Here is a 26,565-nt window from a genome sequence, read left to right as displayed (position 1 = left end):
GGGCTGAACTCCCCCAGGGCAGGGCCAGTTTCCATCAGCAGTCCTCCCCCCGTCTTCTCTCCTCCCTTCTCTTCCCTTGTTCCTACCCGGTGCTCCTCGGTTGCCTGAACTTATCTGGCTTCATCCCCCTCTCCCCGCCCCCTCCAGCCCAAGTGGGCCTGACGTGCGTTTCAGACCTGTTGGCTGCTGCAAGAACACACCAGGGTCAGGAGCAGGAGCCTCCCTGACGGTGGAAAGTCAACTGGGAGTGAGGAGAGTCACACCTTCCCCACTTGTGCATGGCCAGGAAGCCAGGCAGTGGCTGCAGCGGGGCCATACAGCAAGAAGGGCAACCCCAAGCCTAGAGGCGGCCAGGCGGCGGTGAGGGGAACTGAGAACCCCTGTGGGGCCACGCAGGGCAGGAAATGGGCATCGGGGCTAGAAGAGGACACACGAGTCACCTTTCTGATTTCTGCCTTTGCTTTTTCCTGAGCCTTGGTTACTGCTGCCCAGCCTGGCCCCTGCACTCCAGCCATGTGGGTGCACTCTGCTCCCTGAACACAAGTGCCCTGTGCTCTCCTCAAGCTCCAAGCTTTGTACGTGCTCTCCCCTCTGCCTGGAATGCACTTCCCTCCTTCTTCGCTTGGCAAATGCCTGCTCGTCCTTAGCGATGCCCCTTGGGTGTCACCGCCTCCAGGAAGCCTTCTCTGACTGCCCTCCCCGCCAGGAGCCTCCCATCATTTCTAGGGCTTAACCCATAGTTACATTGATAGCAATTACATTGATTGTAATCACTCACCTGTCCCCCCCGCCATCAATAACTTTGAGGACAATAGTTGTCTTACGCTACTTGGCACCTGGCATACAGCAGGTATTTATACATATTGGATGGGTGGGTGGATTACTGAATTGCTGCCAGTCCAATGAGCAAAGGGATGAGTGGGGAACTCGCTGCCAGCAGCCAGCAAGGCTGGGACATCCAGAGCTGCTGGCAAGAGAAGGAAGATGGCACAGGTGATGGGGGTCCCTAGCAGCTATCTCTACCACCCCCACCACGTTGGGGAAACATCGGTCATAAGCGTGTCCTGATCCCTGGTGGTGACCCTATTCTCTCCTTGCTCCTAGTATTTCTGCCTGTCGCTTATTATCTGGTTGAGCTAGTGGCGGGAGTCCCGGCCCATGTGTGCTACCAGAGGGTGAGTGGACGCTTCCTCCTCCTCCACTCTCTGTCCGTGTCCCGATGAAGCCATGCGCAGGGATAAAGGGGGTGCATTGTGATGAGGGAAGCTGAGGCAGGCACAGGGGTGGGCCCGCTTTCCACCCTGGCAATCCTCCACACATCTGGATCCCAGCTGCTGGCCCTGGCTCCAGCAATTCCCTGATTCCACTGATGCTGATGTCTTCTGCATGGGAGTTGGGGAGGGGGGGGTCTCCCGTGGGAGGTTAGGTCATCCCTCTCCCCTTTCAAGGATGGTCTAGAGGATGAATCCATCTGTCAGAGGCATCCAAGAAAGGCCTGGGCCGGGATCACATGGAAGACTCTGAAGACAGCATCAGGTCTTGCCTGCCTGGATTGAACAGGGACGCAGTGACCAGTCCCATCCGCTCCCACACTGCTGCCCTCTGAATCGAGAGTTTGAGGCCATGACCTGGGCAACGTTCAGCTGGTACAGACAATACAACCCTGCTGGCCGTTTAAGCCATGCTGGAATGGTGCTCACAGGGTAACAATTGTAAGTATTTTGAATATCACCTCTTAATCAAAATTAAGATCAACAGACATTTCAGTTTCTGGTGCCTAGCCTCACCTCCGCCTCCCACCAGCTTCTGGCTGCCACCCTTTACCTGAGCCTCCCAGCCTCCCTCAGCTCTGCCCAGCGCACCTGCGCCGTGAATCAGGGCCCAGCTTCTGTAACCTCCTCTTTATGGCCATCTTCTGCCCTGTTTCCCACTGATAGTCATCGCACCGTCCACAGGTCACAGTGCTCTAGAGTTAGCTGGGGAGGCCTGGGAGCAGGCCTGGGTGGTGGACAAGGGTGGGGTGGTCCCGCTGATGCCATCTTATCACTCCTCAGCTGAGTGATGAACAGAAGCAGCACTTGAGCCGGACTCTGACCAAGAACTACAGGCAAGCTAGAGCCACACAGATCCCCGCCTCAGTAGACCGGCTGCAGCAGGAGGTACACCATGCCCTATGGCCTTGAAGGCCAAGCAGACACAGGTTCAAATCCTGACTCTCTTCTTTCCTGTCTGTGTGGCCCTGGGCAAGTTACTTACCCTCTCTGAGCCTCGGTTGCCACATCCCTAAAATGAAGCCTCTTTAGGGTGTGTGAGCATTAAATTCGGTCACATCTGTAAATCCCTACCACCGTGAGAAGTGCCTGCTGAAGCCTGGTTCCTCCCCCTCCCTCTCCTTGACTGCCTCCTCCAAACCCACCCCTGCTGTCTTCCCGTTCTGGGTCCTGGTGGGCAGGAAGCTGGCAGCACCAGGAGAACTCCATCTCCTGCCAGGATCTGGGCCAGGAAGCCTCTCTCCGGGTTTCTTCTATCTGTGAGGCTGCCTTCCTTCTTCCCTGGGGAGCGAGGAGCTGAAGCCCCATAAGAGGGAGCGCTACCCGACGGGGGTATTTCAGCTAAGCCGCCAACAGAACTCCCCAGTTGTGAGCCAGCAGGCAGAATGCTGAGGGACAGAAAGGTGGTCTCCTTTCCAAGAAAAGATGCGGCAGATCCCTCCAGCGAGGCCCACCATCCTGCCAGACATAGGGGGCGGGCAGTGGACCTCAGAGCTGTGCTGTCCAATACGGCAGCCACCACCCACATGTGGCTATTTACAGTTAAATTAAACAAAATCCAGTTCCTTGCTCACACCAACCACATTTCAGGCGCTCAGGAGCCCCAGATGGTGAGTGAACGCCGAGCTGGGCAGCACAGATGCAGGACGCTGCCTCTGTCGCAGAAAGTTCTCCTGGACGGCACTGTTCCAGATCCTGATGGGTTTGTGTGAGAAAATCCAAGGCTGCTCTACCCACCCGCTCTGGTCCCCCCTCTCTCTGCCACCCCACTCCCCACCCTCACCCCCTGGGCCTGGGGCCTTGGTCTTGGCCTGGGGAACGTCAGGCAAGTGGAGGACGTAGACGTCATGAGCTCCAAGATCCAGGGGCATCATGGCTCAGTGGGGGAGCCCTCACCCCATCTCCCCGAGACTCAGGCTCAGCTCCCAGTTGGCAGAGGAGTCTCTTTTCTGAAATAGTGGCCTAAGGCACACGTGTATACACAGGTGCACACCCACAGGCACATGTGTACCCCACAGACTTAGCCCTGGACTGGGATGGGGCAGCACACACTTCTGGTCAGCCCTGTGCAAGACTAAGTGTGCAGTCACTGGGCTGCGCCTGTGAGGACCTGTGCGAGACAAGAATAGGACAGAATCCCCGCCCGCAGGCTCACTCAGAAAGCCAGACACACAGCAGGCAACGTGCAGACAGTGCGAGGCTGGGGCACCCCCAGAATAGGGAGCAGGGGAGGTGGGGAGGGCTACATGGGGCAGGGGCAGGGTTTGCTTAGGTGGAGGGGGTGGGAGTGGCACGAGGAAAGGTGCAGCTAAGAGCAAAGGCCGTGTCACCGACCAAGACCTGCAGGGCACCAGTGCACGCGAATGCAGGCCCACACACAGGCCGGGAACAGTTAGAACCCCAACCTGCATCTCAGGCAGGAGACTGAGCCCCAAGAAAGCAGTGGCTGCAGAGCCAGGGCCAGCATCGGGCCCTCCAGCAGCACCACATGGATGTAAATGACACGGGCACACGCACCTGTATTCACACAACTGTGATCAGAAAAGTGTCTCTCATTAACTGCGGATGCTGCGCCAGGCTCTCTTCTAATTGCTTTCCATGAATCACCTCTTTCAGTCCTCACAATGGCCCAGGGTGCAGGTCCTTTTGTTGGCCCCATTTTACAAGCAAGTGGCCCAGCAGTTGTGCGGCACCAGCACACACAGGCAGAGACACAGGGATGTGCGAGGCCGCGTGACTCCCTGCCCTCGCTGTGCCAGTCCCTGCCCTGTCTGCTGCCGTTATGTTCAGCCAGGACGCCCAGCACCCCCGTCCATCCCTGTGGACGTTTCCTAGCCCTGGGCAGAGGATTCACTCCTTCCTTCTCTGGGGTTCACACACAAGCTTCCATTGTCTTCTACTAAACTACAGTAAATGCTGCACTACTTCAGGGCAGGACTGGTGCCTGACTCATGTTTGTTCACTCCAGGCACATGGCAAACCTAGCAAAGCCCTGTTAGCTGAACTAATGAGCTAATACGCCTCCGCCCGCCCAGCCCTATACCCGCACCAGAGACAGCCTCCCAGCCGCTGTGTTCTGTGGCCTGTGTAGGGACTTGGAATCTCAGGGCCCTGACTCAGGAGGGCAGGGAGTGGCCTGAGTCCGCTGCCTGTGAACTGCTTTCCCCCCCGGCTGGCACTTCCCTGCCCTGGAGTGGTGCCGACGACCCCGGGCCTCACTCAGCACTCACACCGGCCCCTCTGGCCAACACTGACCTGCCCACACCGTGGGCTCTGGGACACCCTTTGTGTCCCTGCATGTCTGGGGCTCTGAGGTTTCACCTGGGAACCTCTGGCAAGGCTGGTCCCTGTCCCCATGTCCTCCCTCCTTGCCCCTTGTGGCTTGTCACCACCCTGTGTTCTGTCAGGCAGCAGTACACAGCCCCTCTCTCTTGGGAGCCCCCATCCGTCTTGCCCACCTCACAGACCTACCCTGCCCCCAGTCCCAGCATAATCTCCCTAAAGGACCTGGGTGGCTGCAGGTCCTGGATGGCTGCAGGTAGCAGATAGGTGTCCTGCGGGCAGTGCTGGCCCCCAGAGACCAGCTCTCTGCTCAAACAGGGAAGGCAGAAATCGCAGGGAGAGCAAAGAGGGGTTGGGTGAGTATTTGAATCCTGTGTCGTCGGCCCTGGAACCCCACACAGGCTTCTCACCTCCAGCCTCTGCCTCCCCCTGCAGTTCAAGTGCTATGGATGCAACAACTCAGCGACTGGCAGCGCAGCACGCACCTGCTGTCATGGGAGGTGAGAGCCGCCAGTGCCCGACAGCGGCTGCAAGGCAGTGGTGGCACTCTGCAGCCAGCCAGCCCACCCCTCCAACATCTGCAAGGGGGAGGTAAGTGCCCCAGTGCAAGCTGGGGACAAGGAAAGGGCCCCAGCCTGGCCTCCAGGAGCCCCCAAAGGGCTGGGGTCAGGCAGATGGGTGTGGGAATAGCAGAGCACACATGATCCTTGGCCACGAGCCCACAGTGCCAGGCCCCTCAGAGGCTCTACAAAGCCCTGGGACAAGCAGCTCCTACTGGGAGAGTCCAGGGCACCAGGGCATGCCCCTAGGGCCACCCACGAAACCTGTGAGCCACTCAAGGCCAGGTCCACCCTCTGCCTCCGCCATATGCATCGGGACGGCCAGCCCTTCCTCCCCACCTGTGCCTGCTTCTGAGCCAAAGCCATGACACCTGCCCTTCCCTTGCAGGGAGGCTGCCTCGCCAAGCTACCTGCTACTCATGGGGGCAGTGGGCATCGGGGTGGCCTGCCTGGAGGTGAGTTGCAGTTGGGAGATTAGGAGGAAATACTCAGGATCTCATTAAACTAGGCTCTGAACCCGTCTCCAGTGGCAGAGACCTCCAGTAACTGGGCTGGCATGTCCGTGCCCTGCCCTGCTCTCTTCTCTCACCTTCCCTTTGCAATCAAGGCTGATTCCCACAGTCAGTCTCTACCCCAAAGAACATGAAGGAAGATGCCTAAGGGACAACATGAACTTGTCAGGAACAGCGCCTGGGAGGAGTGTGGATGTGGGCTCAGTTACGGGCATGCACCTTGAGTGTGTGCATGTGGGGGTCAGTGTGCAAGCCTGCCATGGTGTGTGTGGGTCCGTGGGGGTCCACATGCTCCCGGGTCTATGTGGATGGGGTGGTACGCACTATGTGTGTTTAGGGTGCTTGTGCATCTGTGAGTGTGTACGTATCTGCATTCATTCCTCTGTGTGTGTCTGTGTCTGTGTGTGTGTGTGTGTGTGTGTACCATCAGCCCTCCATATCCATGGGTTCTGTATCCTTGGATTCAACCAACCATGGAACAAAAGTACTAAAAAAAAGGATGGTTATGTCTGCACTGAACATCCTTGTCATTACCCCCTAAACAATACAGCGTGACAACTATTTACATAGCATGTGGATTGTATTCGGTATTACAAGTAATCTAGAGATTATTTAAAGAATGTGGGAGGATGTGCAGAGGTCATATGCAAATACTGCACCCTTTTATATCAGGGACTTGAGCATCAGTGGATTTTGGAATCCAGAACAACTGTATATATGTGCGTGTGTGTGTGTTTGTGTGTGTGTGTGCACGCACATTCCCCTATGTACATCCAGCTCTCTCCCTGAGGATGAGCAATGCCCTGGGCTCCCATTTCTCCCCTTCCACCCAGTCCCCCAGCTGCCACCCAGGAAGTCAAGGTCACTCTCTCAGGCTGCTGTAGTCAAGGGTCCAAGGGAAGGGAGCCAGGAGGGAATCCTCAGAGGCGAGAGCCCCCACAAGTGTAGGCTGTCCTTCTAGAAGGGGCCCAGCAGTCCTGCTGTCCTGCCCAGCCCTTCCCCGTCCAGGGCTATGAGCACCGTCTAGGGAAGAGTGGTGCTTAGGCCTCAGAAGACCCAAGTCCAGTCCTGGCTTTGCTCCTGTGTGACCTCGAGCTATTTAACTTCCCTATCCCTCAACCCTTCATCTGCAAAATGTGGATAATTTCTTCAACCTCCTAAGGTCTAAATAAGAATGAGGTGATGCCTGTGACCCGCTTACAGCACCTGGCACAAAGGAAAGCCTCCGTAAGCCTTTATCCAGTTGTCTGTAGACTTCAGAGGATTTCTGATACTTCCTCTCACTGGGTCCACACAACAACCTGAGACCCAGGCCAGACAAGGAGTAGCGTTCTCCCCACTTTACAGATCAGAAAGTTGAGACCCAGAGAGGCAACTTGCCCAGGGTCTCACCCCCCTGAATTGGCGCCCCGATCTCTGATATTGGCCCTTCGCTTTCGCAAACTCCCTATCCTGACTCAGAGGTCTGTGGGAAAGAGAAGTAGGGGATGGTGGCCTTGGCTGGCTTGGAGAGGCTTCCAGCGTAGGGTCCTTTCAGATGATGGTGCCAGCTACCCACATGTTCTGTGGGCCTGGAGGGTCCAGCCACAGCCTAACACGCTGGGAGGAGGGTCTCTAGCCTTTGGAGGACACTCACCTTGGTTCTGCCACCTGTAAGTTGTGTGACCTATGGCCATTTACTTCATCTCTGAGCCTCAGTCACTGGTTTGTGAAATGGGGCTGACCGGACCTCATCTGGTAGCTGGTGATGGGAATTAGCAACACCCATGGAAGTGTCTGGCTCACTGCTGAGCAGATAGCAGGTGCTCAACACGTGACACCATCATTTGTATTCTGTCTGCAAGGGCAGATTGTCTCTCAAAAAAAAAAAAAGCCCCAGTTTCTCCCTGGCCAGACCAGCCTGCTCCCCTTCATCCTCACTCACCTGCAGGGCCAGGGAGCCCAGGTGGCGTTAGCATTGCCGCTCTTTTGCACCTCCCCAGGGCAGATCTTCTGTCCCATGTGCTGAACCCCAGAGGAGTCACCACTGGGAACTGGGGCAGGGCTGCTCTGTGCCACCGCACCAGGCTCAGCTGAGGTTTCCAGAAACCTGTGACTCCCCGTGCAGAGGGAGCCTGCTCTGTACGGACTCCAACCAAGCCTGGCCCACTCTGTCTATTTCCTCCTGGCCTCTCCAGCCCCGAGAGCCCATAGAAGCTGCCAGATGAGGGCAGTGAGGCCGAGGGCCGGCAGTAGGGCTGCAGATGCCCTGAGCCCTAAGGTCAAAGTGGAAGGAGCTGCTGTGCAAGTCTGATGCCGGGGAGACCAGGTCGTTGGGCAGTGGATGCTTTCCCCCCACTCACAACCCCCGCCATGCAGTCTCTGTTCCTCCACCGTCACTGAGGAATGGCTCCTGGTGACGCTCAACCCCTTGCCCTGTTTTCTCCCCTGCGGTCCACTGAGCCAGCCCTGCAGCCAAGTCTCAGGTTAGAGCGCCCTCTGGTGGCCGATGCCGGGCACTACACTGTCCAAGTCCCAGGTGGGCCGAAGTCTTGAGAAAGGGCTCGCAGCCATCGTCGCCAGCAGGCAGACACCAGGCACCTACCTCCCCGACATACCCAGCCTGGTACCTCGAAGACCCGTAGCCTTGAGCTACACTTGGGGTTCCCAATACAGTTTCAAAACCGTCTAGCTCATCTTTCAGGAACCTTCCAGGGTTCACATTCTGATTTTTCAGTAAGGTTCTCACCTCTGTGACCAATTACCTTGAGACATGTCCTGCACCATCCTGGAGTGTTGGGATCTGCAGGTCGTGAAAAGGGAAACCAAGCAATCACTTTGGAATGACTTCCCGGAACCTCCCTGGCCCTTCCTTCGTGTTCTCTGATGACAGCCAGGTGCTGACTCAGAAACCTCCTAAGAAGCTGAAGGCATGACGGCTTCCCTGTTAAAAATGTCCCACGTGTGGCCGAGTGCCACACCCAGGCAGCTGCCGAAAAAAAGCACCAGACACCATGCAGCTGGGCCCCAGGGCCCGGCCCGACCCGGTCTGCTTTCTCCAGCACCTGCAGGGAACTTGTCCTGTCTTGTCTCTGCTCGCCCCCTGCTGGCTGCCTAGAGCCATTCCGTGTTGGTTCCTTCGCGTCTTCTGTCAGGAGGGAGATGCTGATGCTTCCTCAGGGATCCGGTGGGTCAGTATCCTGTGCCCTCTGCACGATTCAGGGTGGGGGTGTGCACGTGTGTGCACACACATTGATGAGAGCATCCTGTACCCCTCCGCATGATTCCAGGTGGGGATGTGCAGTGTGTGTGTGCATGTGGACCCACATTGATGAGTCTGGCCCATACACCTCCACCCTTATTGGACCTCTCCTGGGAGCACCCTGGGAACACACATCTCATGCAGAAGTGTGTCTGCTGGGAACCTAGCTCCTCCTGTCCTCCCCCAGCATGAGATGTACACTGTAGGAGACGTGAATTTTGCTTACGGCACAAATCTGTGCTGGCCTAACAGCTCCCTTCTGGCCTCCCCCCTTAGCACGGATCAGAAAGATCCAGAAAGTGCACAGGAAAATCATCAACCCATGAGGTGGGGACAGGGGAAGAGGGCGCGCTGCATGACACCTGCGTGGATGGAAGGGCTGTGACACCCACTTGCTTAAGCTAGTGGGACATGAAATAACCTCCTACGCCACGTTTCAGCCGTGACCCTGAGGCCCCAAGGTGGATTAACAGAGCCCTCAGCACCGAGTCTCCAAGCCGAAGGCAGTGGCCACACTCCCTGCTGCCCTCCAGGTTGGGAGGGATGGAGAGGAGAGAGGAGGGGAAGGAGCTACCTTCTTCACTAGCCTTGCCAAGAGACAAGTGGGTACGGCCCACAGCCACCTCCACCAGCCTGCCCTCTACATCCAGATTCGCAAGGTCTGGGCGGCAGCAGCTGCTAGAAACATTGGGGAAAGTTGGGGTGTTGTTTCTATACTTAGGGGAATCTACCGTCACCCCAGGTGGCACGGGACAGTCACGGGGCTGCTCTAGCCCAGTGCCCCTCTCCTGCAGACAGAGTCGAGACCTGACAACAGGTCATCATCATTATCAGGATCATGATGACATTATCCCAGTGCATCCTTGATGGATGCACTTGATGGAGGGAGGAGAGGAAGAGGAAGAAGGTGGGGGGAGGGGGTGCCCATGAAGAGCAAGGTGGGAGAATAAAGGTCCTCTGTGTTTTAGAAATGGGAAGTGAGACAGGGCGGACAGCGACCTTCCCACGCCTGCGCGTGCTTTGGGCAGGATGCTCCAGCCACTTCCTGTTCAGCCCCTGGTTGCTGACAGAGGGGCTGGCAGGCAGGACTCCTGCGGCTGGGCTTGGCGCTGCGTTCTGCGCTCATTGTCAGAGCTGGTGACAGCTCTAGGGGCTCCTCCCAGAGTCTCCATTTGCCCCGTGGCTCTTGCACATGTCAGAGCATCCATAACGGACCTGAGTTTTGTTCTGGAGTCTGAGGGCAGCAAAATACCAGCAGTTTCCCAGAGAAAAAGGCTGCTTCAGACAGCTCTGATGAGGGAGCAGAAATACTCACTCGGGATCTCATTAAACTAGGCCTTTTCTGGAGAAGCCCTAGGACCACAGACCCACAGCATCGACGGGGAGCTTGTTAGGAACGAAGACCCTTAGGCCCCCACCCAGGCCTGCAAACTTGTAATAAGGGGGTCCCCGAGTGGTTTATGTCCATTAAAGTGCGCGACGCCCTGCTCTTGGACAGTAGTTCTCGGAGTGCGGTTCCCCCACTTTCAAGGACATCACCTGGGAGCTTGTTAGAAGTGCAGAACTGCAGGCCCCACCCCAAACTAAGCGGGAAGCTGCCCTTTCTCCAGGCCCCACGGGACTCACATGTGCACTGGACATGAGCAGCACTTCTCCAGGGCCCTGAGGGCCGACAGCCTTAGGGAGTTCTGATCTCTGTTTGCTCCTTTGCCCTCTCCACCTGGCAGATCTGCAGGATGGTTCTCATCTGCTGCTTGCACTGAGGCTCCAGCGACATTTTTACTCATGGTCAACTGCGTCCCCTTCCAACTGCCCTTCAGAAGGACAGGTGCCACATCCACCTGCCAGGCCTGCAGCATTAGCACTAGCTCCACTAGGGCCACAGATGCCCCCTCCTCTGTGTCCAGCCCCTGCAAATGCACCAAGTGCCTTAGACCACAGCTCCCCACCTAGGTGGGGACCCTCAGCCCCCTCCCCTCCGTTTCTGAGCCCTCACAGCCAGAGCCTGGGCAGGAGAAGGACTCTCACCAGGCACAGGGGTGCCGGGGACTACAGGAGGGTGATATTTGGGCTCTCTGCTCCCTCCCAGCTCCCGAACCTGGGACAAGGCTGAAAACCCAGGTCCCCTGCGATGCCTGCATTCTGGGCAGGATCCCCACCGGCGCTCAGAAGCCCTCGCCTTGCTGTCCCCTCTGGGAAATGCATGGGGTGGGACAGGTAGGGGTGGCTCTTCCCCTAGATGACCTAGCTAGGCCTTCGACCTGCCCACTCCTCACACTGCCTCACCTGGAAAGCCATGTCCTGCTGGCCTCACTCCTTCCTACAGGGCCTGGAGGTGGGGAGGCCGGAGGCAGGGCAGCCACAGGCTGGGTGGAGCTGCCAGGGCAGGGGTGTGGGGTATGCTGGCCACGCTAGCACATGCTGCACCAGGAGCAGAGCCCTGCACCCTGCCTAGTGGCTTTCCCAGGAGAAATCCCTCTGGGAGACCCTGGCCCCAAGCCCCGGCCTCTATAGTAATATACCCCTTGGGGATCTCCTGGTCTGGGGCCTGATTCTCAGGAATGCCAGTGGGTTTTTTGTTTTTGTTTTTGAGGCAGGGTCTTGCTCTGTCATCCAGGCTGGAGGGTAGTGGCATGACCAGGGCTCACTGCAGCCTTGACCTCCCAGGCTCAAGCGATCCTACCAGCTCAGCCTGCTGACCAGCTGGGATGATAGGCAGGCACCACCACACCTGGCTAATTTTTTAACTTTTTGTAGAGATGGGGTCTCCCTATGTTGCCCAGGCTGGCCTCAAACTCCTGGGCTCAAGCAATCCTCTCCCACTCTGGCCTCCTATAGTACTGGGGTTACAGGTGTGAACCACTTCGCCCAGCTGAGGTATGCCCGGTTTTAAAAATATCTTCAGCTCTTAATGTTGGTGGGTGTAAAACGCTTCCCAGGGTGGACTAAATCACAGGCCCTGCAGAGTTGGAGGGCTGAGAAGGGGCAGCTCTGAATACAGGGGATCTGCCCGAACCTCACTTTTCCTGGGGCCCCCTCTCCCCAAGCCTGCGGCTCCACCGTGCTGCTTCCAGAGAGTCTCGCTCTGCTTCCCTTTTCCACCCGTCCCAGGCTGGATAGAGTCCCTTCCTTTGGTCCTCCCTTGCATCTCTCTTGAATTAGGCAGGGAGTTTTCAGCAAGAACTTTCCCAAATACTAAGGGAGAACAGAGAGGAAATCCCAGGAAATACAGAGTATTCCTGCTGGCAGTGTCATGAAGGATAGGTATCAACTTTTGCGACAAACATAGGGACCCCCCCCCCGCAAATGGCTATTACAAGTGGGCACCTTAAGCATAACACAGGAACCCCACGCCTGGCCTCCATACCTCCCAGGTCCTGCACTTCTCCCCAGAGGTGGGCCCTCTTCCCGCCTGAAGCACAGCACCTTGTGATGCGAAGGCCAAGGCTGGGAGAGGTCACGCCTGGTCTCTCCAAGTGTTCCAGCTCCCAGCCTGCTGAGCACAGCCCTTGCCGACCTGGGCTGGCCCTGAGGAGGGGTGTGCTTGCTCCCATACACAGGAGTGACCTGAAGGCCCCTCACTGCGATCACAAACACAGCCCTAAACTGTCCAGAAACTGTATCCTCAGAGCGGGAAGTGCCCACGTGGACAGAGAGAAAGCCAGCCTCTCGGGGCAGATTGCCACCTCTACTGTGGGGATTCTCCAGGGGCTACTGGGAGGCTGGGCTGGTTTATCTCCTCTGCCTAGAAGGGCCTGGGGTGGCCAGTGTGAAATTAAAAGGAAGACCAGCTTTCCCAGAAATGGCTGCTCCACGGCCAAGAGAAACAGTATGACATGATTATCCTTGCTGCCCTCCAAGCTGGGCTTCGTGCAGATCATCGAAAACTGATGGTTGACTCCCAAGAGCTCCGAAGTGCTGCACATCAACTGACAAGACCCACAGACTGAGGGCTGAGAAAGAGGGAGCGTGCTGGGCCAGGGTCTTGTTCTTCCCGGTGGGGTACTGAGAGAGGCAGCAGTGGGTAGGCGGGCTGTGGCTTGACCTGTCTGCCCTGGCAGGGATGGGAGACAAAGGTGGCAGCAGCTTTGTCACTGAGGGCAGGCCCAGGACAGCCTGCCCCGTCGACCCCAGCCGCATGTGTTGGGTTGGGCCAGCCTGACTGGGGGCAGGATTAGCTGTGATTCCTGCCCTGGGGGTTGTCCAGCCCAGATTTCTACTGGGGAGATTGGCTGGTCCAAGCTGCAGAAAGTGGCAGGACAGCCCAGAGCTTCTTGGAAATATGACCTCCATGTCCAGGCCAGCAGCCTGGGAGATGAGACAGGGTTGGAGGAAACAGAGGCCCAAGACAGGGCAGGTTCTGCCTGGGAATGCACAATGGCTGGAGTCCAGAGCCCAGGATGCAGCCCCAGCTGGGTGTAGCCCTCCTGCTGCCCAGGGTGGAGGTGGATGCCCAGGGCAGGTCCTCCCAGGCCCCTGCTTGGAGGCCAGCAGTCTTGAGTTCCTTGGAGAGAGAGGACATGCCGGTGGAAAGTCATCACCAGTCCTGTGTAGGCAAAAGGCTCCTGCCCACCAGGGCCCAGGCAGAGAAGCAACAGGTACTGGGATCCCACACAGCTCAGGCCAGCATGTCCTCACCCTGCACATGCCATGCCACCGTTCCCTAAGGGGCAGACACCAAGAGAAAAGGGTACGTCCCTGTGTCCCCCGGATGACAAGTGTTGGTGGGACGCAGGGAGTGGACAGGGATGAAACCTGGCCTTGGAGGAGGGGACGAAGTGTGTGCGCGCATTCTCCTCTTTCTCCCTCCACACTCCCCAACAGTCTAGCCTCAACCCCAGGAGCCCTCCAGGCAGGGCCATCTGCGGGGTGTCCGGGGAACGCCTTGTACTTACTGAGGGCCTGCTGTGCACTTAGAATGTGTTACTTGCCATCAGTACATTCGCTTGCAGTTACTCCAATAAAAAGGTATTACCCCCATTTTACAGGTGAGGAAATTGAGGCTCAGCAGGGTTAAGAGGCTTGCTGGTCAGCAATAATGGCTGTTTTGCCACCCCAGCCGGGTGGAAAGAAGCAAAGCTGAGCTGGGAGCCCCCTATCCTCCGTGTCCCATGGTCCTCCATCTCTGTAACAAGTGCTCAGGCTGACGTTCAGAAACAAAGTGTCCCTCGGGGCACCATCCCATAGCAGCAGCTTCGGCACCCCCTCCCAGGTTGAACGGAATCTGGCATCTGGGCCAGGCGCCAGCTGCCCTGCACATGTGCGTGGTGCAGAAGCCTGGCTTATTTCAGGCTGACAGCCGGGCCCTCCTGGTGCAGGGGCTCAGGCAGCAAGCGAGCCTGGCAACAGCCTGGCCCATCGTCTCAGGTGCCAATGCTGACCCCACAGTGAGAGCAGGGACTGGCCCTCAGCCCTCGGAGCCTTCACACAGGGTGTGGAATCTCATGCCCAAGTGGAGATCACTGGGGGCTGGAGAAAACCTCAGGTCACGCCCCCTGCCAGAGCCAGCCTGGGCAGGGAGGGGACGCCCCGGGGGTGTGTTGACCTCCTCCCGCTCAGGCGACGCCCCTCTCTGCCTTCTTTCTCCATGCTATACGAAGTGCCTGCTGCTGCCGGGGCTCTGGAGTGGACACTACTTTCTGTTCTGGGAAGTTCACCTTGTGCACAGCCAAAGGCCCTGAGAGCCAGAAGGACCCAGTGTGGCCCTGGGGGCAGGGGGGCCATGGTATGTCAGTATGATGTGCCCGGGACCCTCCAGCCCTGTAGCCAGCTTTGGTCTCAGAGTCTGCCTCTCTCGGCCCCTCTTCAAGGTTTTCAGGCAGGGGCGGTGAGGTGGAACAGTTCCCATCACCCCCACCCACCCTAGGACCTGCCTTGAAAACATGCTCCGTGTACTGGCCACTCGGGCCTGAGGAAGGAAAGGGGGTTTGACTGGCTGCGGAGACAACCAGCCTTTGGTACCACCGCTGGGTGGTGCTTACATCTGCTGAGAACGTCGTGACCAAGCGTCTAAGCCAGGAGTGATCAAACTCGAGTGGGCGTCAGCATCACCTGGGTGGGGGATGCTTTTCCAGATTGCTGCCCCCACCACCAGAGTTTCTAATCAGGAGAAGCAGAGCAAATAACTTGCATTTCTAACAAGTCCCTGGGGGCTGCTGCTGGCCCTGGAACCACACTTTAAGAACCACTGCTTTAGACCACACCCCAGGGACACTGCCACGACCCTCAGGGTTCAAAAGTCCCTCAGGCTGCCTAGCTGCAACCGTCCCCCTACCTCCATCGTGGGGTTGGGGGTGAAGCATGCCGCTGTGGTCACTCACAGCCGACCAGGAAAGCCTTTGCACTGTGCATCTGTGCGGCGCCTGCCCTGCCCTGCCCTGGACCATCCTCTTGGATGGTCTGTGGCCTTGGCCAGGAGACCCGGTGGCTGGGTCCCTTCCTGGAAGGAGACAGGTTACACTCCCCAGCCTGCTTTCCCACCACCTCCTATGTGCCCTGGGGGAGGCACAACAACATCCTTGTTGCTCCCTTTTCCTACTTTTTTAAAGTTTTTTGTAGAAACACGGTCTCCCTATGTTGCCCAGCCTGGTCTCCAATTCCTGGGCTCAAGTGATCCTCCTGCCTCAGCCTCCCAAAGTGCTGGGGTTACAGGCATGAGCTGTTGTGCCCTGCCTCCCTTTTCCTGCTTCAGCACACGGCCCAGACCATGCTCCCCGCCTCCCGTGGGCCTTGCCTCCTCCTGCTTATAAACCTGGGACTCCCCTTCCCCAGCCCACCCTGTGCAAGTACGGCTAATCCTTCAGGCAGCCCAGGGTCAGCAAGGCCAGATGGGCTCCTGGAACCAGCTGGCCCATGGATGTGCGTCATCACAGTATTCCAGAAACAGAGACGATGCCTTAACCTACTGCATATAGAGAAACTGCTCTCATTGTAAACACACCCCTCTCCATAGCTGACCTCAGTGTAAGCCCAGCTTCACGTGCTAGGGGCATGGTAATGACAATAAAGGAATTCTATCTAGACTACCTCTGTTGATGTTTTTCCCTCCACTGCGAGGAAACCCCTGCCATCAGTCCACCAAATGTATGGTGACATCCTAAAGCCACCATGTTAGCTGTGGCTTCCCCGTGAGTAAACCCGCTGGCCACATTGCGTGGGGTCCTGCTTACCCTTCTGTGTCATGATTTGTTTGAATTGACCTCTTCTGCTCACAAGTGTCATTAGCTCCTGGCTGTCAGCGAGAGCCAGGCTCAAACACATGTACTTGAATTGTGTTCCTCGTAAAGCTTTCTGCCTCCGGTCAGTCAATATCTTCACACCGTTTACCAGGATGCACGACCAGCCTGTTAAGGAATCTGCGGTGAGCCTTTCCCCACTTCGTGCATAGCCCTCTGCCTGGATGCAGCAGAGGCAGAGTGTGGGGAGAGGTCACAAGCAACGGGGCTCCCCCTGACTGAGACACACACTCCTACTGCCACCTGGACCCCCAGACCACCTCACTCCACAATGACAGGGTTTCTCCACCTTGGACCAGCTGGTTTGTCCTCATCCCCAGATCCAGAGTTGGACACCTTTTCATCTCAATGCAAAAAGAGGAATCTTTGCTGAGGCCATCAGGCTGCCCAGCACAGAGCTAAAAAGAAATACGCTTTCCCTTCTATGACATGGAACACTCATTCTCTCTCATTCACTCTTCTGTCTAGAAAACTTGCTTGAGATGGGGTGGGGAGCCTGAAGAGTACCCCGGTAAGCTGGACTCAGGGGATCCCCAGACAGAGGGGTGGCCTGGGAGGCAGCCGAGAATGGAACCACACACCTGGTGTGGTGTGAACCCGATGCAGCCTGGCCACGTGCTGTGTGAGCAGGTGGATCCTCCTGAGGTCCAGCGGGGACCCGCTTTGCACGAGAGCTCCAGCCCTGCCCCGCTCTCCTGTGTCTTCAGGACCTCCTTGGCCAATGTTCAGTTGTTCACTGAATGGTCACAGCAGCAGCCTCTGACTGGATGTTGAACAGGGGAAGGAAACCAGCCCAGGGCACGCTCACTGTCATCTGTCCCATTGGACCTGGACATCTACTCACCTCCACCATCACTGTGTGTGTGTGTGTGTGTGTGTGTACCAAGGAGGAACAAGTACCACTCCAGGACTCTCCCTGCTGCACAGCACTGTCAGTGGTTGGTGACTGCTGTCCCCACAGCCCTAAGCCTTGTCATCTGGGCAGGCAGCGAGCTGTGCTGAAGCTTGCCTTGGTGGCTGCTGGCTGGCCTGTCAGCTGCCACTACTTCCCAGCAAGTACTGATGCCTCATGTCAGTCCCGACTGGGCTGTCACTGCTGCCTCAGGGTGCCTCGAGCTGGGGACCCTGGTTCTCACTCTCTCTCCACAACTGAAAAGAGTGAGGCTGCTGGTGGGGAGGCGAGGGTACAGGGGCCACAGCCATTTTCTTCTTAAAAGCAAACACATGAGGCCGGGTGTGGTGGCTCATGCCTGTAATCTCAGCACTTTGGGAGACTGAGGTGGGCAGATCACTTGAGGTCAGGAGTTCGAGACCAGCCTGGCCAACATGGTAAAACCCCATCTCTACTAAAAATACCAAAAATTAGCCTAGAATGATGGCGGGCGCCTGTAATCCCAGCTACTCAGGAGTCTAAGGCATGAGAATTGCTTGAACCCAGGAGGCGGAGGTTGCAGTGAGCCAAGATCGTGCCACTGGACTCCAGCCTGGGTGACAAAGTGAGACTGTATTTAAAAAAAAAAAAAAAAAAAAAGCAAACACACAAGAAGCCCCTACTTCTTTTTCCTCCTGCTTCTGTCTCTGGTCAAGCCCCATCTGGCAGTGACCTGAGCAGGAAGGAGAGGACCTGTGGAGCATCTGGTGGGAGCCTTTGCACCAGGCTAGGGGAGAAGAGGGAAAGAGTGAAGCGGGAACCCAGCCCTTTCCATTAGCAAAAGGTACAAACCATGCCACTGCCCTAAGGGCATAACACAGCCAGCCAGACCCAAGGGGTTTATGTTCCCATGATGGGGGTGAGGAACAACTTCCCTGGGACTTTTTAAATATTGAGAATAGCTCAGGAATCTCTAATCCTCCTTTAGAGAACCCTGAGTTGGAGGCCAGAGGTCAAACCCAACACACTCTCTTGGAGGGGCCAACTGGTAAATAAGAAGGCTGAGTCATTTCAGGAACTGGGGTCCCTTGCCAGAGAAAAGAAATACATTGAGAATATGTAGACACTCCCCGACTTACGAAGGGGTCACGTCCCAATAAACTCATCATAAGTTGAAAATACCTTAGGTCAAAAATGCATTTAATACCTCTAATGGCCAGGCGTGGTGGCTCACACCTGTAATCCCAGCACTTTGGGAGGCCGAGGCGGGTGGATCACGAGATCAGGAGACCGAGACCACCCTGGCCAACACGGTGAAACCTTCTCCACTAAAAATACAAAAAATTAGCTGGGTGTGGTGGCAGGCGCCTTTAGTCCCAGCTACTTGGGAGGCTGAGGCAGGAGAACGGTGTGAACCCAGGAGGCGGAGCTTGCAGTGAGCCCAGATTGCGCCACTGCACTCCAGCCTGGGTGACAGATTGAGACTGTCTCAAAAAAATAAAAAAAACCCTAACCTACTGAACATCACAGCTTAACCTAGACTAACTTAAATGTGCTGAGAACACTTGCATTAGCCCACTGTGGGCAAAGTCATCTAACACAAAGCCCACTTTACAGTGAAGTGTTGAGTATCTCATGTCGTTTATGGAATGCTGTACTGAAAATGAAAAACAGAATGGTTGTGTGGGTACTCGAAAGAAAGTGATAAGCATTTTTACTGAATACCTATGACTTTCACACCATCAGAAAGTCAAAAAATCATAAACTGAACCATTATAAATTAGGGACCATCTGTATTCTGATTCCAGAAATTGAGTGAAGGAGTTGAGGTGGGATTAGGGAGGCAAAGGACAATGAGCTTCCTGAGGTCATTAAATCAGAGCATGTGGGCTGCAGTTGGCCTCAACCACCAAGGCTAGCCTGGCCTTGCTCTGGGCACTGCTCTAGGCTGTTCCAGAACTCAGTAACCAGAAGAAAAATCTCTGGGCAACAGGTGCTAACCGCAAGACCCGGCCACAGGCTACTGTGTGGCCTTCGTGTCCCAGTTCGCCTCTCTCCTCTGCACATAGGGCTAAGGAAAACGAGGCAGTGCCCAGCTCTGCCCCAGCTGGCTCTCAACTACCTGGTAGTCTCTGGGCTGCAAAGGAGAGGTTCCAGGGCATCAGCTTCAATCAGGAGGGCTTGGCTCCTGCGTGCCCTGTGGAGTGCTGTTACTCTTTTTGTTAGCTTTAGGAGACAACAGTCTATCTCGCTGCTGTCATTAAACTCAGCAAAAATGAGATGGCTAAATCAATAGCCTACCAAGCTTTGCTGATGGCTTTAAGAAGGGACCATCGCAATGTCAATATTTTTGTGTCCAAAACGACATTTATTTAATCTGGCTTCCTTCTTGCTTCTGTGGAATATTGAGTGTTGCTGCTGAGCCAGCCCAGGGCAAAACAGAGGCATGGGGAAGCCTGTTCCCTGAGCTCCTGCGGGCAGCTCACTCTCCCTTCATACACCAACACCCCTTCCCAGACCGCCCTCCTGTGTCCTTGGGCTGAAAGCTGCTCTTCCTTGGGGTCCTGCCTTTCATGTGACGACCCAAGTTCAACCAATTTCTTGCCAAGCACCTGTCGTGGTCCAGGGTCAAGCTGGATGCCTCTACATACATAGCTCTATTTAATATCCACAACAAATCTATAAAATAGGCATTATCCTCATTTGCAAATATCAAAACCAAGACAAGTTCTGAGGCTCACAGGGACACCAAATGCAAACTGGGAATTTAACCCGGGTCCTCTGGCACCCACATCAGTGCTCTTTCCATGCACACCCCCTGGTGCATCTCTGATGGTGAAAGTTTAAGCACAGTGACAGCCGATAAGACGGCTTTGGTCAGGAGGAACCTAGATCACATTTATGGAAGCATTTTGCAAGCTGTGCAGCTCAACACAAACACAGAGATTTAATTGCACCATGCTGATCTCTGTCATCTCCTGCACAGAAGCATCAAGCCCAGAAAATACATTCATCCATCCATCTGATGCAAACAATTAGTCATCTACCTGTTTGGGTTGAGGGTGTCATGCTGGGCGAGTGGCAAGAATGCTCCTTCTCTTTGCATAAATCTAATTAACCACCAAGGCTCACGGATTCTCCTGTGCATCTCTCAAATCTTCCGGCTTCGTCTCCATCCCACTGCCCTTCCCTAAGGCTCCATCATCTGTCACCTAAATCACTGCAGCACCTGTGCCTGGTCCCCCGGTGGCCTCCCCTGTCCCTGACAACTCCACACTGCAGCCACAGCCAGCTTTCTAAAGGCTACATCTGAGCCTGTCGCACCTGGGCTTAAAGCCTTTCCACAGCTCCCACTGTTCTCAGCCTGAACTTCAAGCTCCTTAGCCTGGTTCTCAAGGTTATGATCTGGTGGTCACCGCCACCTCCAGACCTTCACCTTCACTCTTTGTGCTCCAGCTCTGTGGACCACAAGCATCCACAGGACACATCTCCTGCCTCTTTGCCAGGTGAACACCTCCACCTTCAGCTCTTAGCTTTGACATCACCTGCTCTGGAGACCTCACTTCCCCAGGTTCAGCCAGTGACTGTCCCACAGGGCTTCCCAGTGCCCTGTGAACATTGCTGCCACTACCTACTTGCAATCACGTGCACTCTTCTGGGGTCCCCACTAAATGGTCGGCTCCGTAAGTGCAGGGACTGGGTCTGTGTCGTCCACGACTGTGTTCTAGGTGCCTGGCACGAGTGAGTATTCACTAAGTCTTTGAGCAAACAGACATTTGTTTGTGCAAGCGCCAGTGTTGGCCCCATGGAAAGCTGGCAGAGCTCAGAAGCCACCCTTTCTCACTTGCCCTCTGCTGAGCACCAATGGGGAGGCAGTTCCACCACAACACACAAGAATGGGGGTACAAAGGAGGGACCTCCCCCCAGAGTCATCTCAGCCATTCCCTAGACCGAGGAGCCCAGACCCAGCCCAGAGGCGCTAGCCTCCTCACTAGAAGTCCCCAGAAAAAGAAGATGCTCCTCTCTCCCGCACAGCCAGGGCAGCCAGAGCCGAGGGTTAAGAGAACAGCCAGTGTGTTCCATTGCCTGGAAGCCCCAAAACACAGCACAGTGATCCAGTGGGCATCTCAACAGGCCTGGGAGCAGGAGCGAGAGTAAGAATGAGCAGAGACAGGGTGGCGTCCGCCCAAATTCCTATGAGCTGGTTTGTCCTCCACAGATGATGGGGGGTCACCTGCTCCTCAGCCATGATCAATCCTGACCCTACAGCCACAAACTCTCTCTCGGTAAATATCCTGGGGAGGCTCTCAGGGACACCACTCCAGCGGGACCTTAGACGGAGGGTGGCTCAGACTCAAGGCACCGTCTCTGGAGGCTCTGGGACACAGCGGCTGCAGGAGGGGGCCCCGGAGGTTGATGCTTTGGGGTAATTCTGTGTGGACTTGGCCACTCCCTTGAGAGGGAGGGAGATGGAGCTCCACAGGCAGAGGAGTTTCAAGACGCTCACCTCCAAACCTCCAACTGCTGTCAGAGCCCCATGCACACTCACCCTCACGCCTGCCTCCACCCCGGGGACGTGAGCACAGTGAGGACCAGCAAGGAGAGTTCTGAGCTTCTCATCTGCAACTTTTCACCTTGACTGACAGCCGAGGAAACCCCACACGCCAGGACCCCAACCAAGGCCGCGGGAGACTTCGACTGCAAGAAGACTTCAACCACAGGAAGGCGGCAACGTCAGCGGCCCAGCAAGTAGCTCTTCCCGCTCACGGTTTTAACAGCCTTCCCTGCTGACCATCCTCATCCTGATCTTGTTCCTTCTTTGAGGCTGTCCCAGTCACCCTGAAAGGGCCAAGTCACACTGTGAGGTCCCCTCAGTCCTAGGAGACATCAACGTCAAATGAACCCCGGGAACATCACAGGGATTGGGAAGAAGACTGTTTCTGAACCTGACAGCCCCCACCCCTACAGGAAGCCCCTTACCCTACTGGAAGCTGCTAGTGACTTATTCCATACCCCTCCCACGATACACTTATGGGCCTGGCCCCAGGACTGGCCATGTGTGATGGGTGATTGGTACGGAGACAGGACTGCAGCCTCTCAGGCAGAGGGCTCGGGCACTGGGACTGACCCCTGATCCAGCCTGTTTCAAAGGGGATGTTAGGATTCCTCAGGCACGCAGAGAGGACTGAGACCCTCCCCGCACCAGCAGGTCTGTAACCTGGGCCCCAAAAGAGAGATGAGGTCCCCCTGGGGGTGTGTGTTGGATGGAGGGAAGGAGTGGTATCTGATCCCTCTGGGTCCCTCACACCAATCACAACATAAGTCACAGTTTTGGCTGAGTGAACAAAACACACCACTGAGAGACAGCCTGCTGTGCTTTTGACACTTTATCAGTTTTTATTTAAAAACATGCTAAAAACATGGTGTTCCATAAAGCCAGGACCAGGATGAAGGAATGCACAGATACGGCATCGCAAGCAGAAAGTGCATCTGAAACCAACAAGCGTGCTCGCCCTGCTCTCCCTCCTGTGCTGCCCGGGGGCCGGCAGGTGGGCAAGAAGCCCCCCAGGCCTCACCTCCTGAGTGCCCAATCAGGGCAGGGAGGCCAGGCCCCACCCCGGACTATTGCCTCACTGCAGTGGGGAGGAGGAAAGTGGGGGACACGGGAACACAACGGCTGGCCGGACTCTGAGAAGCTGAGGGACAAAGAATGGATCCCAAGCACCTCGCGCCCAGCTCCCATCCTATGCCACGTCCCTGCTAGTTAGCACCTCCACCAGTGGGTGGGCAGGGGCTGGAAAGGAGGGGACAGCCACTTCCATCCACTCAGATTGCTCTTGGGCCACCAAAGCCTGGAAAGACGGCCACCTAGTTCCAAGTCAAACCAGAACACCTACAAAAGGGTCTGGGACAGGGCTGCCTTCCAGAGAGCCTGAGACGCAGGCGCATGCTGGAGGGAGAGGGGGTGACACGGCTCAAGCTGGGGGAGGGGTGCAGGGGGAGACTTGCACCGTGACACCTGCTTGCACCACCCAAAGGCAGTTCTCAGCCTGTGCCCGCTCACCCCCGCTGCAGGAGGGCTGCAGAGAAAGGCTGAGTCTGCAGCAGATGCCCCCCCTGCAGTCCTCTACAAACCCTGAGGGGACTTTCTGAGACAAGCGTGTAAATTGCTCACATCAGGCCTGATTGAACTAACTCTGGCAAAGGGAGCCGTGAGTGAGGGAATTCTCTCAGGGGAATTCTGCCCAGTGAGCTCACGGTCAGGAGAAACTGAAGAGAGGCTGTGCCACCTTCAATGGCATCGCTGGGTGTGGCCCTCCGAGTGGAAGGGGTTGGAGGAACACCCACTCTGTGCACAGAGACTTCCGCCCAATGTAGACTAAACCAAATAACAAAACAGCCAAGTGCAGAGTGAGGAAAGAAGGCAGCGTGGGGACCTGTAGATGAGGTTCTGCAAACAGACGGATGAGGTGGGGGCTGGTGGGGGCACTGTGGCAAAGGCTCTGGGGCCAGAGGCCACCCCTGAAGCGCTCCAGAAACAGAAAAGATGTTCAGGGAGGTTGCACATCTCCCAATGCACTAGGCTTTTGCTGTTGATATTAACAGAAATTAAAAATTGCATTGATAGGCATAAACCAACCCACCCACCCCACCCACAGCAAAAAACGTGCGAGGCCCCGGGTTCCACCGTGCAACTGCAGCACTTGTGTGCTGAGTGTCTCTCCGCCGGGATGTGTCTGCTCCGGAATCTGCACTTTGGGGGTTCCTGGGGAGGCGGCTGAAGCTCCTTACCAGGAAGCCAGGCCAGGGGACAAGGGCAGGGCAGCTTTGCTCAAATGTGGGCCTCCGCCTTGTTCCATCAGCACCACTGCCCCTGTCTCAGGGAAGTGGTCTTTACTCTGCCCAACTCACAAGACCACCCTACTCTCCACTCCCACCCCCACAAAACACGAATCCTGATAATGCCAACAGTTCTATCCTCCTGGTCCCGATTTGTGTGTTACTTAAGGTGAACAGAGGAGTGACTGGTGCTGGGTGGCCGTGTCTCAGCTCTTGGAGCAGACAGGCAGGTGGAGGCTGGAGAAGAGACCTGGCCCCAGTGGGAAACCAGGGTGACAAGACAAACTGTATAAGAAAGGCAGCCACCCACCAAGGCCCCACCTGATCAAGTGCAACAGATGCTGGCTAGTCAGTCAGGTCCCCATGTTCAGTCCCACGGATTCACGACCTTTTTGAACTGCAAAACAGTAAGCCAGACCAGCTGCAGTTTGGAGGGGGCGCCCTGCTGCAGCTGAATCCCACTCCCGGCCTCACTCCCCAGCCTGTTTCTCTCCCATGCCCAGCTCTGCACATGCGTGACTCCAGCTGCTTTCTTCCTGTAGCTCCGGTAACAAGAGCCAGTCTGACCTCTCTTGGGCTTTCTGTATTTCTTCTCCTTGGGATCACAGATGATATGATCGCCACCCAATCCACTGCTGATGTCCATGGCCCCAGGGAAGGAGGCGAAGATCTTGGGACCCAGGTGGACGTGATTCCCCCCTTCCCAGCAGGGCAACCCACAGCTGAGCAAGGCTGGTGGGGAGGACCGTGGGTCCTCACCCCTGTGGGTCCCCTGCCACTGTCCCAGCACAGCAAAACCTAAGGACTGCTTCCCCTTCCAGAAGCAAGGGAGAAAGTGAGCAGCATCCAAACTAGAGAGGTATTTGTCTGACAGTTTCTAGCAGGAATGTCTGTGAAATAACTGGGGTGTGCAGAACCTGTTGTGGGAATACCCACACGGGGTGGAAGGGGAAGCCTCACGTGACAGCAGAGAGCGGGAGGAAGGAAGAAAGAAAAAAACAACTGCTCATCAGTGAAAAGTCTAAGGACCCCTCTAGCTCTGCCACATTCCTGGCAAAGCGTTTCCCCAGAACCGTGGGGACACCCTGCCCTGGCCTTTCTAGCTCGATTGGTTAGCAAACGCCACCTCCCGTGCAGGGGCGCCTCCAGCCTGCTTCATGCTCCACCCGCCTCTCCCAGGCTCCCGTCCTCGGACCCTAGGCCTGGAAAGGTCCCGTGTCCTGTCCATGCCCCCTCCTTCTCACACGTTCTGAGGGCGCAGGCACGCCCCATCCGAGAGCCTCCTGGGTGTCGCGCGCGGTGGTCTGTCCTGATTGAGACTGCACAGATGTCCTCTCTTCCCACCCATCCCTCACCCTCAGGGAAAAAAAGTCAAACCATTAAAGAAATCAACACAGTAAAAAGTTACAAATCAGAAATCTAACCCTAAACTTATCTGAGAGATAATATTCCTGAATAATGGTAGAGTAAAATAAAATAAAAAAGTTACATTGTAAGGTATAAAAAGCCTGGGCGAGATGCTTCAGGGGCCTTGCCCAGAGGCCAGCAGACCCCCGCCCCGCCAGGTGCCCCATGGTGGCCATGGACGTAGCAGCCCCCGCTGGGGCGGTATCTCCACGGGGCGGGCACTCTGCTCCCCACCCCATGTGGGGACAAAGTGTCAGTGTGAGGAAGGGCAGGGGCAGAAGCCATCAGTGCCGGGGGTTCCTCCTGAGCGCACCCCAGCCCACCCTGTCGTCTTTGGCAAATACGCATATGCAGATGCAGGAATCCAGGGGCCCCGAGCCCCAGGTCTCCGTGTGCCTCCGCCTCCCTGGCACTCCATCCACTGAGAAGTCCGAGGCTCAGGCACGGTAGGTGGGGTAGGGCAGGCTGGGGTGGGTGGGTGCAGGGGTCACATCTGGAGAGTGCAGGCAGGCGACACAAAGCTCAATCCTCTTCCCTCCACGGGGCAGCAGGGCGGGGTGGGCACTCCCGGCCAGCCCGCTCATGCGTCGTACTTCTTACCAGTCCGGTGGATGTGCTGGAACAGGGTCATGGAGAAGGCCATGCCCAGGATCTGAAAGACACGGGGAGGCGCCTGAGGCAGGAGCTGCAGCAGCCTGGACCTGACCTCAGCCCCGAGAGGCTTGGGATGTCACAGGGCACCTAGAGCAAGCGGGGATGGCCACTGGTGTGCCAGGAAAATGCTTATGGAATGAAGACATGAAGAAAACCGTGAACAGAGGTCACCCTGGAGAGACACACAGGTGGACTCTGGCTCAGCCTCATGGGGCTGTTAGACCAGAAGCCATCAAACCTCTGCAGGATGCACACGCATGCCTACTCCGAGGGGCGCTGCAGGCACGCAATGCACGGAGGACCTGGCTCTACATGGGGGCTCACAGGAGCCAAGGTGGGGAGTGGGAGGTGGCAGGGATCTTTCAGGACTCAGGCCTGCCGGGCACGGTGGCACTTTAGGAGGCCCAGGTGGGAGGATGGCTTGAGATCGATCGGCCTGGGCAATAGAGGGAGACTCCATCTGTTTTTTAAAAAAAGTTTTAAATCATGCAGGTATGGTGGTGTATATGCCTGCAGTCCCAGCTACTTGAGAGGCTGAAGTGGGACGATGGCTTGAGCCCAGGAGTTTGTGGCTGCAGCGAGCTATGATGGCGCCACCGCACTCCAGCCTGAGCAACAAAGTGAGACCCTGTCTCTTAAAAAAAGAAAAAAAAAAAGACTCCTGTCAAGCCTCTCTTGTCTGCTTGTGGAAT

At 56.4% G+C, this 26,565-nt stretch overlaps 1 protein-coding gene and 1 pseudogene across 5 annotated transcripts in view; one reads left to right on the top strand and one right to left on the bottom strand.

The window, feature by feature from the left end:
- LOC100456520 (tetraspanin-11-like) overlaps nt 1-12,757 on the top strand; it is a 42,440-nt pseudogene extending 29,683 nt beyond the window's left edge.
- A 9,587-nt stretch (nt 12,758-22,344) lies between these two features.
- Nucleotides 22,345-26,565, bottom strand: part of TSPAN9 (tetraspanin 9) — a 206,323-nt gene continuing 202,102 nt past the window's right edge. For all 5 annotated transcript variants that reach the window (XM_024256972.3, XM_063711993.1, XM_063711991.1 and 2 more), the window contains one exon: nt 22,345-25,871. In XM_024256972.3, the coding sequence (XP_024112740.1) occupies nt 25,800-25,871 (72 nt within the window). In that variant the 3' untranslated portion in view covers nt 22,345-25,799. The remainder of the gene's footprint in view (nt 25,872-26,565) is intronic.

This window comes from Pongo abelii, chromosome 10, assembly GCF_028885655.2.
Source record: "Pongo abelii isolate AG06213 chromosome 10, NHGRI_mPonAbe1-v2.0_pri, whole genome shotgun sequence".
NCBI classification, from domain to species: Eukaryota; Metazoa; Chordata; class Mammalia; order Primates; family Hominidae; genus Pongo; species Pongo abelii.
Note: the sequence above shows the minus strand (reverse complement) of the source record. Positions and strands in the feature narration are given on the sequence as shown.